This window comes from Miscanthus floridulus, chromosome 13, assembly GCF_019320115.1.
Source record: "Miscanthus floridulus cultivar M001 chromosome 13, ASM1932011v1, whole genome shotgun sequence".
NCBI classification, from domain to species: domain Eukaryota; kingdom Viridiplantae; phylum Streptophyta; class Magnoliopsida; order Poales; family Poaceae; genus Miscanthus; species Miscanthus floridulus.
Genome location: NC_089592.1, coordinates 61,677,315 through 61,691,829, shown reverse-complemented (window position 1 = coordinate 61,691,829; position 14,515 = coordinate 61,677,315). Strand labels below are relative to the sequence as shown.

At 49.2% G+C, this 14,515-nt stretch overlaps 1 protein-coding gene across 1 annotated transcript; it reads right to left on the bottom strand.

The window, feature by feature from the left end:
- Positions 1-12,282: 12,282 nt before the first annotated feature.
- Positions 12,283-13,789, bottom strand: LOC136499904 (uncharacterized). Its single transcript, XM_066495397.1, has 2 exons — positions 13,763-13,789; positions 12,283-12,660 (listed from the first exon to the last, which is right to left on the bottom strand). Exons 1-2 carry the CDS (start codon positions 13,787-13,789, stop codon positions 12,283-12,285), a joined length of 405 nt encoding a protein of 134 aa, XP_066351494.1.
- Between the last annotated feature and the right edge of the window lie 726 nt (positions 13,790-14,515).

Here is a 14,515-nt window from a genome sequence, read left to right as displayed (position 1 = left end):
AGGCGACGATGGTTGCGGCATGGCCGTAGCACTCGACCTCGCACTCATAGGCACGCTAGAAGGAGGTGCCGACAGTGATGACTCCACTGGGGCCTGGTATTTTTAGCTTGAGGTATGTATAGTTGGGGACAGCCATGAACTTCACGTAGAATGAATGTCTGACCACCTCGAAGGTGAGGGTTTTCATCCTGTAATTGGATGGATCCCCAAAGGTAACGGGCAGATCGATCTATCTAAGTGGCATGGCCTGCTATCCAGCACGATGCCATGGAAAGGTGCTCGGGTTGGGCGGAGGTGTGTTCGGTCGATGCCTATTTCTTCGAGCATCTTGGCATACATGATGTTGAGGTCGCTGCCTCCGTCCATCAGTAATTTGGTGAGCCGCTTCGTGCCGACGATTGGGTCGACCATGAGCGGATATCTCCCTGGATGTAGGATGCTCTCTAGGTGGTCGGTCCGATCGAAGGTTATGGCAGACTCTGACCATCGGAGAAAGGCAGGTGTGGCCGGTTCGGTCGTATAGACCTTGCGATGTGCAACCTTCTGATGGCGTTTGGAGTCATAGGCCGTAGACCTCCGAAGATCATGAGGCAGCCATCTGGTGTTGGAAAGTCGTCATCCTTCTCCTCGGCATCATCCGTGGTGGGGGCAGGGTCCTTTACGTGCTCCCCCTTGTTGGAGCCACCGAATAAGAACCGCCACATGAGGCTGTAGTCCTTGTACAGATGCTTAACTAGGAAGGCATGGTTCAGGCATGGCCCCTCAAGTAGTTTTTCAAAATGGTTCAGAGTGCCCTCCGCAGGCTTCTAACCACCCTTGCAATCAGCAGCGACTACGAGCGAGTCCTCGTGCCGTTGCTTCTTGTTCTTCCTTTTGGTAGAACGATTGGAGGCGCCTTCGCCGGTCCCCTCGTCCCACCTTGCCTTGCCATCGAGACGATCGAAGATCACCGCGACGGCTTCCTCTCCTGAGGCGTGGCCAGTGGTGATGTCCAGATGTTCCTTGGTGGTTCACGGGCCCTTGCGTCCTAGCTTATGAACCAAAGACTCATAGGTGGTCCCGGATAGGAAAGACCATATGACGTCGGTGTCGACGCCGTTAGGTAGCTCGTTGCACTATCAGGAGAAGCATCAGATGTACCCCCAAAGGGTCTCATCAGCCTTCTGTCAGCAGTTTTTGAGGTCCCATTGGTTCCTAGGGTGTTTGTATGTGCCCTAGAAGTTCCCCACAAAGATCTCCCTTAGGTCCGCCCAACTCTGGATTCTGTTGGACGGTTGGTGTTCCAACCATGTCTGTGCCGAATCGGCTAGGAACAGCGGAAGGTTGCGGATAATAAAATCATCATCATCCGCACCACTGGCTTGGCAGGCAAGCCGATAGTCTTTGAGCCATAGTCCGGGGTTTGTTTCCTCAGAGTACTTTGGGATATTGGTTGGTGGTCGGTACCTTGGCGGGAAGGCAGCGTTGAGGATGTGTTGGCCGAAGGCCCGAGGTCCCGGTAGGCCGGGGCTCGGGCTTCAGTCCTCGTCGCTATCGTAGCATCCGCCATGTCGAGGATGATAGCTATGTCTGGCTCCTTCCCTTGGGTCATTGTGGGCGTGTCTACGAGCGTCGAGGGTGTCTCGTACGTCATGGTTGCGACCGAGACGCTGATGCACCAGGATCGCCGTGTGTTGCCAACTTCCTTGTGGTCCTTGGTGAACCGATGCGTCCCTACCGGGGCGCTCCGAAAGTGTGCGCTGGCTGGTGTCGAGCTCGCGTCACCGAGACAACGAGCTCTCGGCCTGCTGCGCTGCCGCACGCTCGAGTAGCGTGCAAATCTCGTGGTGGACCTAGCGATCCTCGGGCGTTGCGGCCTCTGGAAGACCATGCAGCAAGGCCATCGCAGCAGCGATGTTCTAGCTTTCCCGAGCGAAGCGAGGGAGGGCTTCATCATCGGTGATGATTCTCCGATTCACGTCGCGGGCCCTGGCGCGTGCGTGTCCACCGTCCCCACGGCACTCGATCTCACGATCGACCTCCATGCATTGCTGCTCAAGCTGGAGTCATGCTCCGTCGAGCTCTTGGTGTCGGGCTCTCAGCAGCTCCACCTCGATACAGGGCGGGGCCAATGTCCCCCTGTTGGCTTCGTTGCGAGGTTGTTTACCGGGGTAGCCTCCTCCCTGGGGATGCGTTCGACGTGTCCCTTGGGGGTACCCATCATGAAGCAATCATGAGAGGGGTGATGGCTCCCCCTACTAGAGTCAAAGCTGGAGGACGACCTTGGCTTCCCTCCGAGGAGGTTGTGGAGAGATTCCGTGATGTATTCAATCACCCCCCCCATGAACTTGTTGTTCGCGGGCGGCAGGACCATGCGTCGTACCATAAGGTGGCTAACGGTTGTCGTGGTGTTGCGGAGCCCGAACGGAAGTGCTGTCAAGGCGCTCCATATGTGATGTTCCAGAGAGAGGGATCCTCCTCCGGTGAACCGCTCCATGTCATTGGCATTGGAAAGGGTGAGGCGGTGCTGGTCCTCCCTAGACTACTAGGGTCCTAGGGAGGCACTGAGCTGGCACTCAAGCCTCTCATAGTTGAGGCCGATGGAGGGGAGAGATTGGATGGTGGCATGAGCCATTGCCCACTCTCCTCCCACCATGACGATGAAGTCTAGGTCACCGAAGTGCACGTGTGCGCCCGGGACCCAGCTGATTCCATGGCTAGCCATCTGTGGCCTGATGTTATCATCGGAACGCGCAAAGGTCCCCTACCTGGCGGGCCAACTGTCGGGGTTTCGAATAAGCACCAACTAGTAAATTTGTATTTGTTGCTTGTTAGGTCCAGATGGTGTGCTAAAAGACACAAGGTTTATACTGGTTTGGGCAGAAAGTCCCTACGCCTAGTTTGCTGTTGCTGCTCTTGTTATTAGCACTAAAAGGTTCGTAGTAGGGGGTACAAATGGTCGAGAGAGGGATAGGTCCCAAGTCTCAGATGGAAAGGTCGAATGGGTACTGAGAGCCTCGATGCTGCTCAGCTATGTGTGACATGTTGAGTGTTGAATCGAATCCCCTCTAGTGGGGTGCCCTGCCTTCCCTTTTATAGACGAAGGGGAAGCAGTGATTACAAACGGGAGAAGGGAGAAAAACCAGAGGCCAGGAAAGTCCGCCGGGGACGCCAGGTCTTCCTTTTCCTCTATGCGGGCCCTGCTGTCATGGCAGGTGGTGGCAGGGGCAGTCCCACACTGGGCGCCTGTTCGCTGATCCTGATAGGGTCGTACCAGGCGTCGTCAGCAAGTGGTCACGTCCCATCTCGCCTCGACGGGCGACGCGACGGACCAGGGTGCTGACCTATGACCATACGGGGAACAGACGGCGTAGTGACCGCTCGTCCGTCACCGCAGACGGTGCGAGTTTCCTAGACCATAGTGGTTGTCATATGCTTCCATCATGACCTGCGCCAGGGGGCAAACGGCGGCGCCTACAACACTGTAAGACCAAAAGTCGGCGCCTACAACACTGTTCGGGCTCTATCATGCCTAGCAGGGCTCAAAGCGCTCGTCTTATCATATCCTAACAGTACTTTCCCTGCAGACATGCAGGGTATGGTTCCTCGGTATCGCGGTTGACTTAAGTGCCCTGCCTTATCCACATGCGTAGTTATGATGGAGTAGCACATAGACGTTGGGCGAGCCGAAGTCTGCCCTCGGAGCTCAGATGTCGGGCGAGGCGAAGCCTGCCCCCGGACGTTGGGCGAGGCGGAGCCCAGCCCCTGGATGTCAGGCGAGGCGGAGACTGCCCCCCGTCGTCGGGCGAGGCGGAGTCTACCCTCGGGGCTCATACGTCGGGCGAGGCAGTGCCTATCCCCGGACATCGGGCGAGGCGGAGTCTGCCCCTAGTCGTCGGGCGAGGCAGAGTCTGCCCTCGAGGCTCAGACGTCGGGCAAGATGGAGCCAGTCCTCGGGGGTCAGGCGAGGCATAGCCAACCTTTGGTCGTTGGGCAAGAAGTGTAGTCACATTCTTGTCTGTTCGGAAGCATCAACGTTTGATGGTTATTAGCTCCTCCTCTTTGGGTACCCCAGTATTCGGTCCCTGACAATTTGAAGTTTAGTTTCAAACCACACAATACAAAAGAAATACTATGCAACAGCATGAATGCACAACCTTGTTGCTACCCTGTGATGAATTTTAATTTAATGAAACAATATTATTTTCCTATGTTTCGTGAGCACCAAAAATTCATAATTAAAGTATTTTAATTCCATTTTCAAAACTGTAAATTTTAGGGTGTTACAAACATTTGACGCCAACTACTAGAGGGGCCTCTTCGACATCTTTGACATCTTCGACATCAACACCAACAACGTATCTTCGTCAATATCTTCGGTGACTACAACAACGGGTTCATCAATACTTTGGCACGAGGGGCGGCTTCGCTTACATCTTCAGCATCTACACCAACAATGCCTTGGTCAACACCTTCGGCATGAGGGCCTTCACCAACATCTTTGGAGTTTACAACGACTCGCCTCTACCAAGTACCAACACTTCAGCATGAGGGGGCTTCACCAACATCATGTTTGGCGACTGCGACGACTCGTCTTTGCCAACACATCAGTAGAAGAGGCTTCGCTATCATCTTTGGCCACTACAACGGCTCAAGAGCCTTTATCAACAACTTTGCATTAACATTTATGATGACTTGCCTTCATCGCCAAGTTCGATGGGCTACATCAACTCATTCGGCACTGAGGTCTACTTCACCATCCTCGATCACTTCAGCTCGAGCGGCTCAACGACAACTTCGGTCTCAACATCTACTTCTGCTACTATGGCTACTATGACTGCGTCAACTACAAGCCTAGCAGGTCGTTGGAGTGGTTGCCGGGGAGTAACTTGGCAATGGGATATATTAAGGAATAAGATTCCCCTGAATCCCAATCTAGAGATAAACGAATCCCAGCTCACCATCTACAAGTGCAATCACCTTCTCTACATTGTATAGCTCCATATTACCAATCTGGTGGTGCTCCAGTACATGCACTTTGCTAGTCCATGTTCCCCACTCAGACTAGAAGACACACACACCGTATTGTTCCCCCTTAGCCTGTTGAAGAGTGAGAGCGGCCAAAATCAAGCCGCCATCACCATCTCTGTCTCTAGGCAGAACGCCGGCCTAGACCACATGGATCACTCCCTTGAGCTGATGGCTGATGTAGTCGAGATGCACAAGTGATGGCCTCCCCCATGCCTGACCACCCTGTAGAGGTAGTACTCAATCTCGCTCCTGTAGCCGTCGAAGGTGACTCTTAGGAGAGAAGGTTGCAAATCGAGTAGAGGATGCGCGACCTCCCGCATAGTAGATACGGCTTCTTCATCAGAATATGGACATGGATGCTGAAGTGTGAGGGGCACGGTGGGTTGGTGGTGAAGGAGACCTTGACGCCATCGCCTTGCCACGAGGTTGTCTGGGCCTTAATTAGTTGTAGTCACATTAGTCAAGATCCCCATCATCGTCGATGTGCAACACTAGGTCCAAGAGAATCCAGGCAGGGTGTCAGCCTCTCGATCGGGGGAGGAGATCGGTTTGATTTGGGGAACACTGACGCCATCGCCTCGACATGAGCACATCTAGGCCTTAGCTGTAGTTACGTTCTCACGGTGGAGGTCAGTGTCGTTGTCGATGTACTCAGCTGTAGTCACGTACGAGGTCATGGATAGGTCTCGAGATCGGCTTGTGGATCAGGAGAGGAGATCGATTTGATTTGGGGATTAGGGTTTTGCTGGTGAGTTTGGAGTTGCAGATTGGATTGGGGATGGGAGCCGTGTGGAGGGGACTAGGTTTAGGGTTTAACCACGGTGGCACGCCCAAAGATCGGCCGTGCAGTGGAGTCCAACCCGAGCACAGTAAAAAGCGAAGATGCAGATGATGTACGAAGGGGCACATGTTGGCTGATTGCTCCAACGGTACAGCTAGCGTCGGGTGTTCGGATGCGGGCATCCGTCCGGACGTAGCTCGCACCAATAACCGTGCACCACGGCTTTGTTTCGCGCGGTGGTTAAAGGGCAGTGTATGTAGGTCTCAAATCCTTCAGATAATTGAATCCACATGCAAGTTGTTCTGCAGACCCAACTGATTTGCATGCAAGGAAGCCATGCGAGGCAGGTAGAGCGACGGAGGGGCAACATTAATCGGATGAGGGAGAAATCGAGATGAATTAACTCAGCGCTAATTACCTCCTTGAGTATATGTATATAGCCATTACACACATATGCAACATCCAGATATACTATTCCAACATACAGATGAAACACTTGCAACTTACATACGGAACAGATGAAACATTTGGAGCATACACTTGCAACATACCAGTGGTGAAGCTACGTTCATCCTCATGGGTGCAGATGCACCCAAATTTTTTTGAAAAAAGTATTATTAGGAATAATTTTTCACCATGACGTCAACTTAAATTTTCACATCTGCCAGAGAGCTGCATCACCCTCTAATTTGCTCTAGCTTCGATACTGCAAATACGCGTACAGCCATTACACACATATGCAACATTCAAATCTGCTTTTTGCAACATGTAGATGAAACACTGGCAACATACGTCTAAAGCAGATGAAACATTTGGAATATACACTTGAAAACATACGTGTATAGCCATTGCAACATATGCAATATCCTGATCTACTTTTGCAACATCGATATAAAACACTTGCAATATACCTCTGAAACACCGAAAATATATGTTTACAACATGCACTTTCAACGTAACATCTCCTTGCTGCTCCGGCGAATGGAGGCTCGTCGGCGCGTGGAGGTTACCGGTGTAGAGCTCGCCGACAACGTGGAGTTGGGCGATGGCGCACAGAGGTCGGAGTGGGGGCAGCACGGGCGGCTATGACGACGCAGAGGCGGGTGGGCGTGGTAACAATGGTGTAGAGGGTGGGTGTGGGCACGGCGGCAGCAACTACATAGATGGCGGGTGGGGACAACAGCGGTGGCATAGAGGGTGGGGTTGGGCGGGGTGGGGCGTCAGTGATGACGCAAAGTGTGGATGGAGGTAGCGGTGGCAGCACGCAAAGGAGTGGATGGCGCACATCTTGGGATGAGGCGTCTGTCCATCCAGATGCCCACGTCTAAGCATTCCCGTATGCTTTATAAGAGATAAATATAAATTGCAACGTTTGTATTTCCATGTTGTAGCTGCTTGCATAATCTCTCTCTCACTCCTTGTATCGCTAATGTCTAGTGGCACCGCGAGATGGGAGTGAGGGTGTTGGCCATACATTGGAAGGATGGCATGTGCACATCGTGTGACATGAATCAATCGATCATTATCAGCTAGGGAACCGTCGTCCAACGCAATGCTTCGGATCGGACGTCTGTCGTCTGGGTTATAGCATTTCCGTTGCACCAAGGAGATTTTGTGTCAGATTTGCAAAGGTGAGGATAATGTGGCTGCGAAATGTGCCACCAAGAAAAATCTGAGACTGATGGCGTAGGTTGGGTATGCACATGATGACCTAGGTTTCTTCTATATACCTCATTGTCCAATCCCGATGTCGAAGAAGGATAGTACTACAGCTTTCGTTAAGGTGAAAGGAGGACACCTGATAGAGGAACAACTAGTGGGCCATCTCCAAAGATTGGTACCAACGAATTTTGATTGGGATGTCCAATAAATGATTCACTACCAGAATCCAGAGATTTTGTGAGAGTGCAAAACAGGTCACGAAATATGATTTTACTCTCACGAAAATAATGCGTGAGGGTACACCATCACGCATCACCTCTCAGGATAATAGACACACGAAAATACCATTTTCATGAGAGTTCACAATCACGGATTGTTTTCGTGGCGGGAGTCCGTGAAGGCCACCCTCATGAAAATAACATGGCCACCAGATTTGCATTGGTGTTTTCATGACGGTTTTTTGTGCTATTTCGTGAGAGATCACCCTCATGAAATAATTTCGTAAGAGTCAGGTATTTCATGAGAGTCACCGTCAGGTAATGGATTTCGTGATAGTCACCCTCATGAAATTGATTTCGTGAGAGTATCACAAACACACAGAGAATATAGTATTTCGTGAGATAACACCACCACGAAAACAAGTTATTTCGTGAGAGTATAAACCACCATTAAATTTACCCAACATGGGCATCTCAATCCAAATTCCAAATGCACACATATGGTCCAAATGTCAATCCAGAACACAAATACAATAAATTATAATACATGGATATATGCATCTGTTTCCAATCCTAATATATTCCAACTTCATCCAAAGTGTCCAACCATTACACTAAAGGGCAAAATAAGACCTCACAAATTACAAGTCCATCTAAAATTCTACTACCAACATCCTACCATCTGCACATGCTTCCTAAGTTATTCATGTACAGCCATGTTACAGGCCACGTCCTGCTTTTAGCTAAGACCATCTAACATTGTACTAAGTTATCTAAGCTCAACCCAATACATGTTCAAAAGACAAAAGACAGCCAACACATAAGCTGTTCAAAAGATAAGTCCTCGTCATCCATATGTCCTCGCTGTCCATGTCGTCACCATGGGTGTCCTCATCAACATGAGATGGAACTAGTGGGTAGCTGAAAACAAATAGTACTATGTAAATATCAGTTGGACTTTAAAATTTCTACAGATTAAAAGGGTGGCCTACTCATTCTGGAGCATTGCTTATGGAATTGTTCTCTGTAACTGCTTTGACTGAACTGAGTGCTATTTGAGTGATTCTCCATCTAGTAAAAACTATCTGATCTAGTGTATCTATAAAATACTAATCTTCCTTTGGTACAGAGAATACTTTTTTATTCTCCAGGTGACATGCTAATCTTCCTTTGGTACCTTGATAGGTCACTATATAGGACCTTGATACGTCAACAAAAAAGTATGAAATGTTACTAAATGAACTTAAATTAGAGACAAAGGTAAAGAGCAAATACAGTTGTATCACACTTACCAAGCATGAGAAGGCTACTTAAACAGAATATAGCAGTAGACTCCAGGTGACATGCTTGGACAACACTACCATACTAAAATTGATCACTTAGCAATAGGTACAGAGAATACAAGTCTTTGAACATAAGAATCAGCCAGTCAAAAAAAAAAAAAAAACACTGTTATAACTTGTCCCAGATTAAAAATCACTAGCATGTTGTATTCGATCAAAACAGAATTATGGCCTAGCATCTAAGTACTTCAGATTCAATTTTGAGCAGTCTGCAAGGACAAGGTCTAAACTAATGTAGTGAAATCGAGACAAAATTCTACACCCACGGATACTACAATATGGAGTTTACCAATCAAGCATAGACAACAGCTACAGCTGGGGAGGCATGACGTTAGGGAAAACTTGCCTGAACTCTCAGCTGCCACCGCGTTGCCTGAAATCTCCCCAGAGCTGCAACAAGTTGCGCAGCCACCATGGTCGACCTTGCCCAAGAGCATCAACAAGTTGCCTTTTTTTCTAGCGTTGCCTTGGGTTATATATCATGTACAGAAATGGTTCACTTAACAAAAGATTATTAGTCTATTATTTCAGAGCATAGAAATCACAAGATGGTAATATTACACCTGATACTTGGACAGCACCTTTCCCATCTAAAGTAGAGTTACAGCGATCTGTTAATTATATACGGACGGTACAGCTGACCTAAAGATGGTATGTCTCTGAATTTTGAGGAGTATGAAGAAGAGAACTTTGGTCACGAGCTGCCAACTGTATGGATGCGAATAACCAACTTACCAAGGGTGTTGAGGAAATACTACGAAGTGCTGTGGGCAATCGGTTCTATGTTTGGGGCGACTCAGAAAGTGGACATGCATGGTTACCACAAGGAAGAACAGATTTGGGCGTTTTCTAGTAGGTGTGCTCAACCCATCTTTAGTTCCCAACCAGATGGATGTAGTGATTGAAAAACGTTACTTCGAGCTCAAGTTCATCGTTGAGCAGCCACAACCTGCTGAAAGCTCACGAGCAGGAGCACTAGCAGCAGTGAACGATATTGATGGGAATAACGACGAGGCTAACGAAGATGAGGTGATGGAAGACAAAGCTGACAAGAAACATAAAAATGTGGGGAGCACTTCCGGTGATACCAGTACGTGGACAGCTTATGGAGGACATGGGCAGGCGTTCAACTAATGATCTTCAGATGGAGATGGCTGAGGTCACCTTACCATCACCATGGGATGCGACATGTCCACAGGTGGCTTCTACAGCTCGGGAGGTTTCGGTTGACATAACAGGAGGTGTGCAGTGTGCTCGGGATGGAGGAGATAGCTTATCCGGCGGTGGAAACTGCAGAGGGCGCTGAAAATGGCCAACGCGCGGTGGAGGTCTCAATCGCGCCGGCAGAACCTTCACAGTCTCTTGGTCCGCTTTTAGAGAAGGCTCTTTGAGGTACATAGCACGACGGCGTTGATTGGAGTAATCAGTTTGAAGACGATCATCACATCTCGCCTAGTCTAAGGAAGAACAAGGGTAGTGCGTCTCGTAGAAGGCGGAAAGTCAAAACCAAACTTGTTTTTAAATGAAAGGAATCTTTTGGAATAGCAGAGAGTCTTTAGAGATTTGGCAAAGTTTAGATTTCTAAATGATTTATCTGTTGAAAAGAGTTTAGATTTCATTTCCATACTAGAAACTTATAGGAGGAATTTTTCGGATGACAATTTAAATACCTTCGCTGTGGTGGAAAGAATTTTTTTTGGGGTTCCTCCTAGCGTACATCTGTTGGCATTTTACTTGGGGTTAATTTTACAGTTGTTGTCTATTGAAACGGTAATACTTCCTATAGGACGTTCGTTCATCCGGACACTCTTGTTGGTGGGTCACGAGCCCAACGAACCCCCTATCATATCCTATCATATCTGCTCGTCCACTCGTTTCTTCATGCTATCATATCTGCTTGTCCACTCATCTCTCCAGAACCATGCAGAAATCACCATACCGTCGTGACCGTGCTTCGTTGCGCCGCATCCAGCATCCGGGCACTCGCCGGCCGACATCTCCACCACGCCCCAGCGCGGCCGCCCACCTTCCTCCCTCTCCATCGCGCCTCCTGCCCACCGCGGTTGCCTGTCTTCCTCCTGGCCCTTGCGTCGTCCTCGTCTTGCTCTGGTGCTAGATGTGGCTGCCTCTCCGGCCGCTTCCTACGCCACCCCATGGCAAAACCCTCCACCGGCGGTGCGTAGTAGATGAACTCCTCTGCCACATGCGTACATAGCCGCGCGGCCCTCCTGTTTATTATGGCGTCGTGTTGTGTCGGCTGCCATGATGTGCCTCCGCCTCCTCCTTGCATAGATGTCTTTCGCGTCGCTCGTGTTGATGGCTGGCCTACTCGTGGATGATCTTGGACGGCAGCGGCATGGTGGCTTGGCGCAGCGGGGCCGCACGTGTAGTTGTGCTCCCTCCGTGCGGCAAGCAGCAAGGAGATGTTGCGCGAATATGTTTTAATTATTTTAGATGTTTCAGAGGTATGTTGTAAGTGTTTTCGCATGGATGTTGTAAAAGTAGATTAGGATATTGTATATGTTGTAATGGTTATAGACGCATGTTGCAAACGTCTATTCCAAATGTTTTATCTATTTCTTAGACTATGTTGCATGCGTTTTATCTAGATGTTGCATATGGTTCACATATATGTTGCAAGTGTTTTATTTGGATGTTACATATGCTTGCAATGGCTTTCAAGTAGAGAAACGACTTTTGATACACTTCGAAATTTAGCTTTAGTCCCGGTATTTTTTGCGCCCGGGACTAGAGAAACCTTTAGTCCCGGTTGGTAGCTCCAACCGGGACTAAAGGTCCCTGCCCAACGGCTACTGTGGCAGACTTTTGTTGCAGGGGACCTTTAGGCCCGGTTGGAGCTACCAACCGGGACTAAAGGTTAACTTTTACTCCCGGTTGGTCCCTCCAACCGGGAGTAAAAGTCTACTCCCGGCTGGAGGCTCCGTCCGGGACTAGAAAGGAACCTTTAGTCCCGGTTGGAAGGCCACCAGCGCCTTCATCGCTTCCTCTCTTCTCAGCCGCCAATAGCGCCCTCATCTCCCCACTCCAGCAGCGCCCTTAGCTCTCTCTCTCTTCCTCCCCACGCTAGCTCCACTCTCTTCTCCCCCACGCTAGCTCCCTCCCCTAGCGGTGCACCCCTCTCCTCCCCTGGCGGCGCACCCCTTCTCTCCGTCTCTCTTCCACTCCTCCTGGCAGCACATGGCGGTGGCGCCCCTCCTCGGTGGCGGCTGGCGGCCCCCACATCCTTGGCGGCGGCGAATCTACCCCTCTACTCCTCGGTAGCGGCAAATCCCGCCTTCTCCTCCTCGATGGCGGCGGATCCTGCCTTCTCCTCCTCGGTGGCGGCGGATCCGGCCCCCTCCTCGGTGGCGGCGGATCCGGCCCCCTCCTTGGTGGCGGCGGATCCGGCCTTGTCCTCCTCGGTGGCAGCGGTTCCAGCCTTCTCCTCCTCGATGGCGGCAGCTCCGGCCTTCTCCTCCTCGGTGGCGGCGGATCCGGCCCCCTCCTCCTTGGCGGCGGTAGATCCGGCCCCCTCCTCTTTCCCGACGGCGCTGGGGAGGCGGCTGGAGCTAGGGCGGCGGATCGACAGCGGCGGTGCGAGGCCCAGATCCGTGCAGCCCAGATCCAGGCCCGTGTGGGTTTTTTTCTTTTTTTTGTTTATTTTAATCGATTTACGGAGGAGGGCAAAACAACCGCCTCCGTTAATCACAGTAGAGAAATAACTTTTGATCCACTTTGAAATTTGGCTTTAGTTTGTACAAAATGTTCGAGCATTATAAGCGTGTAGAATACGTATATTATTAGCAGCGTAGAATGCGTATTCGAAAACCTATTCGAAAACTAAAACGAATCATCAATTGAAAATAGAAACAAAAAAAAGAAAAAAAAAGAAAACCTTTAGTCCCGGTTGGTAATACCAACCGGGACTAAAGGGCCAGCCCACGTGGCCAGGCCGGGATGCCTCTTTAGCCCCGGTTGGTACTAAAGGTGGAGGGCGAGAAACCGGGACTAAAGGAGGGGCCCTTTAGTCCCGGATTCGTGCTCCCGGTTGAAAAACCGGGACTGAAGGGATTCCCAACCGGGAGTACACTACTGCACAGAGAAGAATAATGAAAGGTATGATAGTAGGTGGCCTACTTTGCTTAATGCTTGCATAGAATCGCTTAATTTAAGGGAGCTAGAACTTTCTGGGAGAAGGTTTACTTGGGCTAATACAGCTGATGTCTCAACTTTTGAGAAGTTAGATAGAGTGCTTCAGTACCAGCGGGGAACAAAAATATCCTCTGTCAATGGTGGTTGCTCTCACACGAGAAATTTCAGACCACACACCACTTTTGCTAGATACCCGTCAAACAGCTCACAGAGGCAATAATGCTCTTTTCAAGTTTGAATTAGGGTGGCTTACTAAAGAGGGCTTTTATGATTTGGTGGTAAACGTTTGGTGTATTGAAAACCGTGGCAGGTCTCCCATGTGTCGCTAGCAAAATAAGATCAGAGCTGTTCGTAGTTTTTTGAAAGGCTGGGCGAAAAATCAGGTACGGGGAAATAGGAAGAAGAAAAAGCGTCTTTTAGAACAGCTTGATAATCTAGATAGAAAAGCAGAGCTCGTTTTACTCTCGGCTCAAGAGTTGGAACACAAACATTGTTTGACAGCCGAGTTAACCAAGTTGCTTAGAGAGGTGGAGCTATATTGTCTCCAAAGATCTAAAGCAACTAGGTTATTACAAGGTTATGACAACACTAAGTACTTCCAACATGTGGCTAATGGTCGGCATCGTAAGACTAGAATTTTCCAACTAGAGCAAGAAGAGGGAGTTAAATAGCAGGTGATGAAAATCTAAAAAGCTATATCACAGAATATTAGAAAGGTCTTTTGGGGGCTCCGGAAAACCATCATTTTTCACTAGATGAAGAGAACAGAGAGGACATTCCTCAAGTCTCTGACATTGAAAATGAGTTGCTTATGGAACCCTTCACTGAAAAAGAGATAAAAGAGGTGATTTTTCAAATGGAACATAATAAGGCCCCTTGTCCAGATGAATTCCCAGCTGAGTTCTATCAGTTTTTTTTGGGACATCATCGAATCGGATCTGATGGAGCTTTTTAATGATTTCCAAAATGGAACTTTTTTCTTTGAAACTCCAAAATGGAACTTTACCTCTACACAGACGTAATTTTGGTGTCATCACTCTTTTACCAAAAAAGACCCAAGCCATCAAAATTCAGGCTTATTTGCCTCCTTAATGTTAGTTTCAAGATCTTCACTAAGGTCCTCACCAATAGGATTACTTTGATCGCGCATAAGGTAATTAGGCCTTCTCAGTCTGCCTTTCTTCCAGGTAGATACATAATGGAAGGTGTGGTTATTTTACATGAAATTGCATGAAATGCATAAAAAGAAGAAAAGTGGTCTAGTGTTAAAACTAGACTTCAAAAAAAGCATATGATAAGATGAAATGGCCCTTTCTTCAACAAGTATTGAGAATTAAAGGATTTGCACC

Bases quoted from the DNA above. Each gene is read 5' to 3' on its own strand.
- LOC136499904 (XM_066495397.1), bottom strand. From the start codon at position 13,789: ATGCCGACCATTAGCCACATGTTGGAA. The intron at 12,661-13,762 runs GTACTTAGTGTT...AACAAAAAAAAG, and splicing joins CCATTAGCCACATGTTGGAA to AAAAAAACCCACACGGGCCT.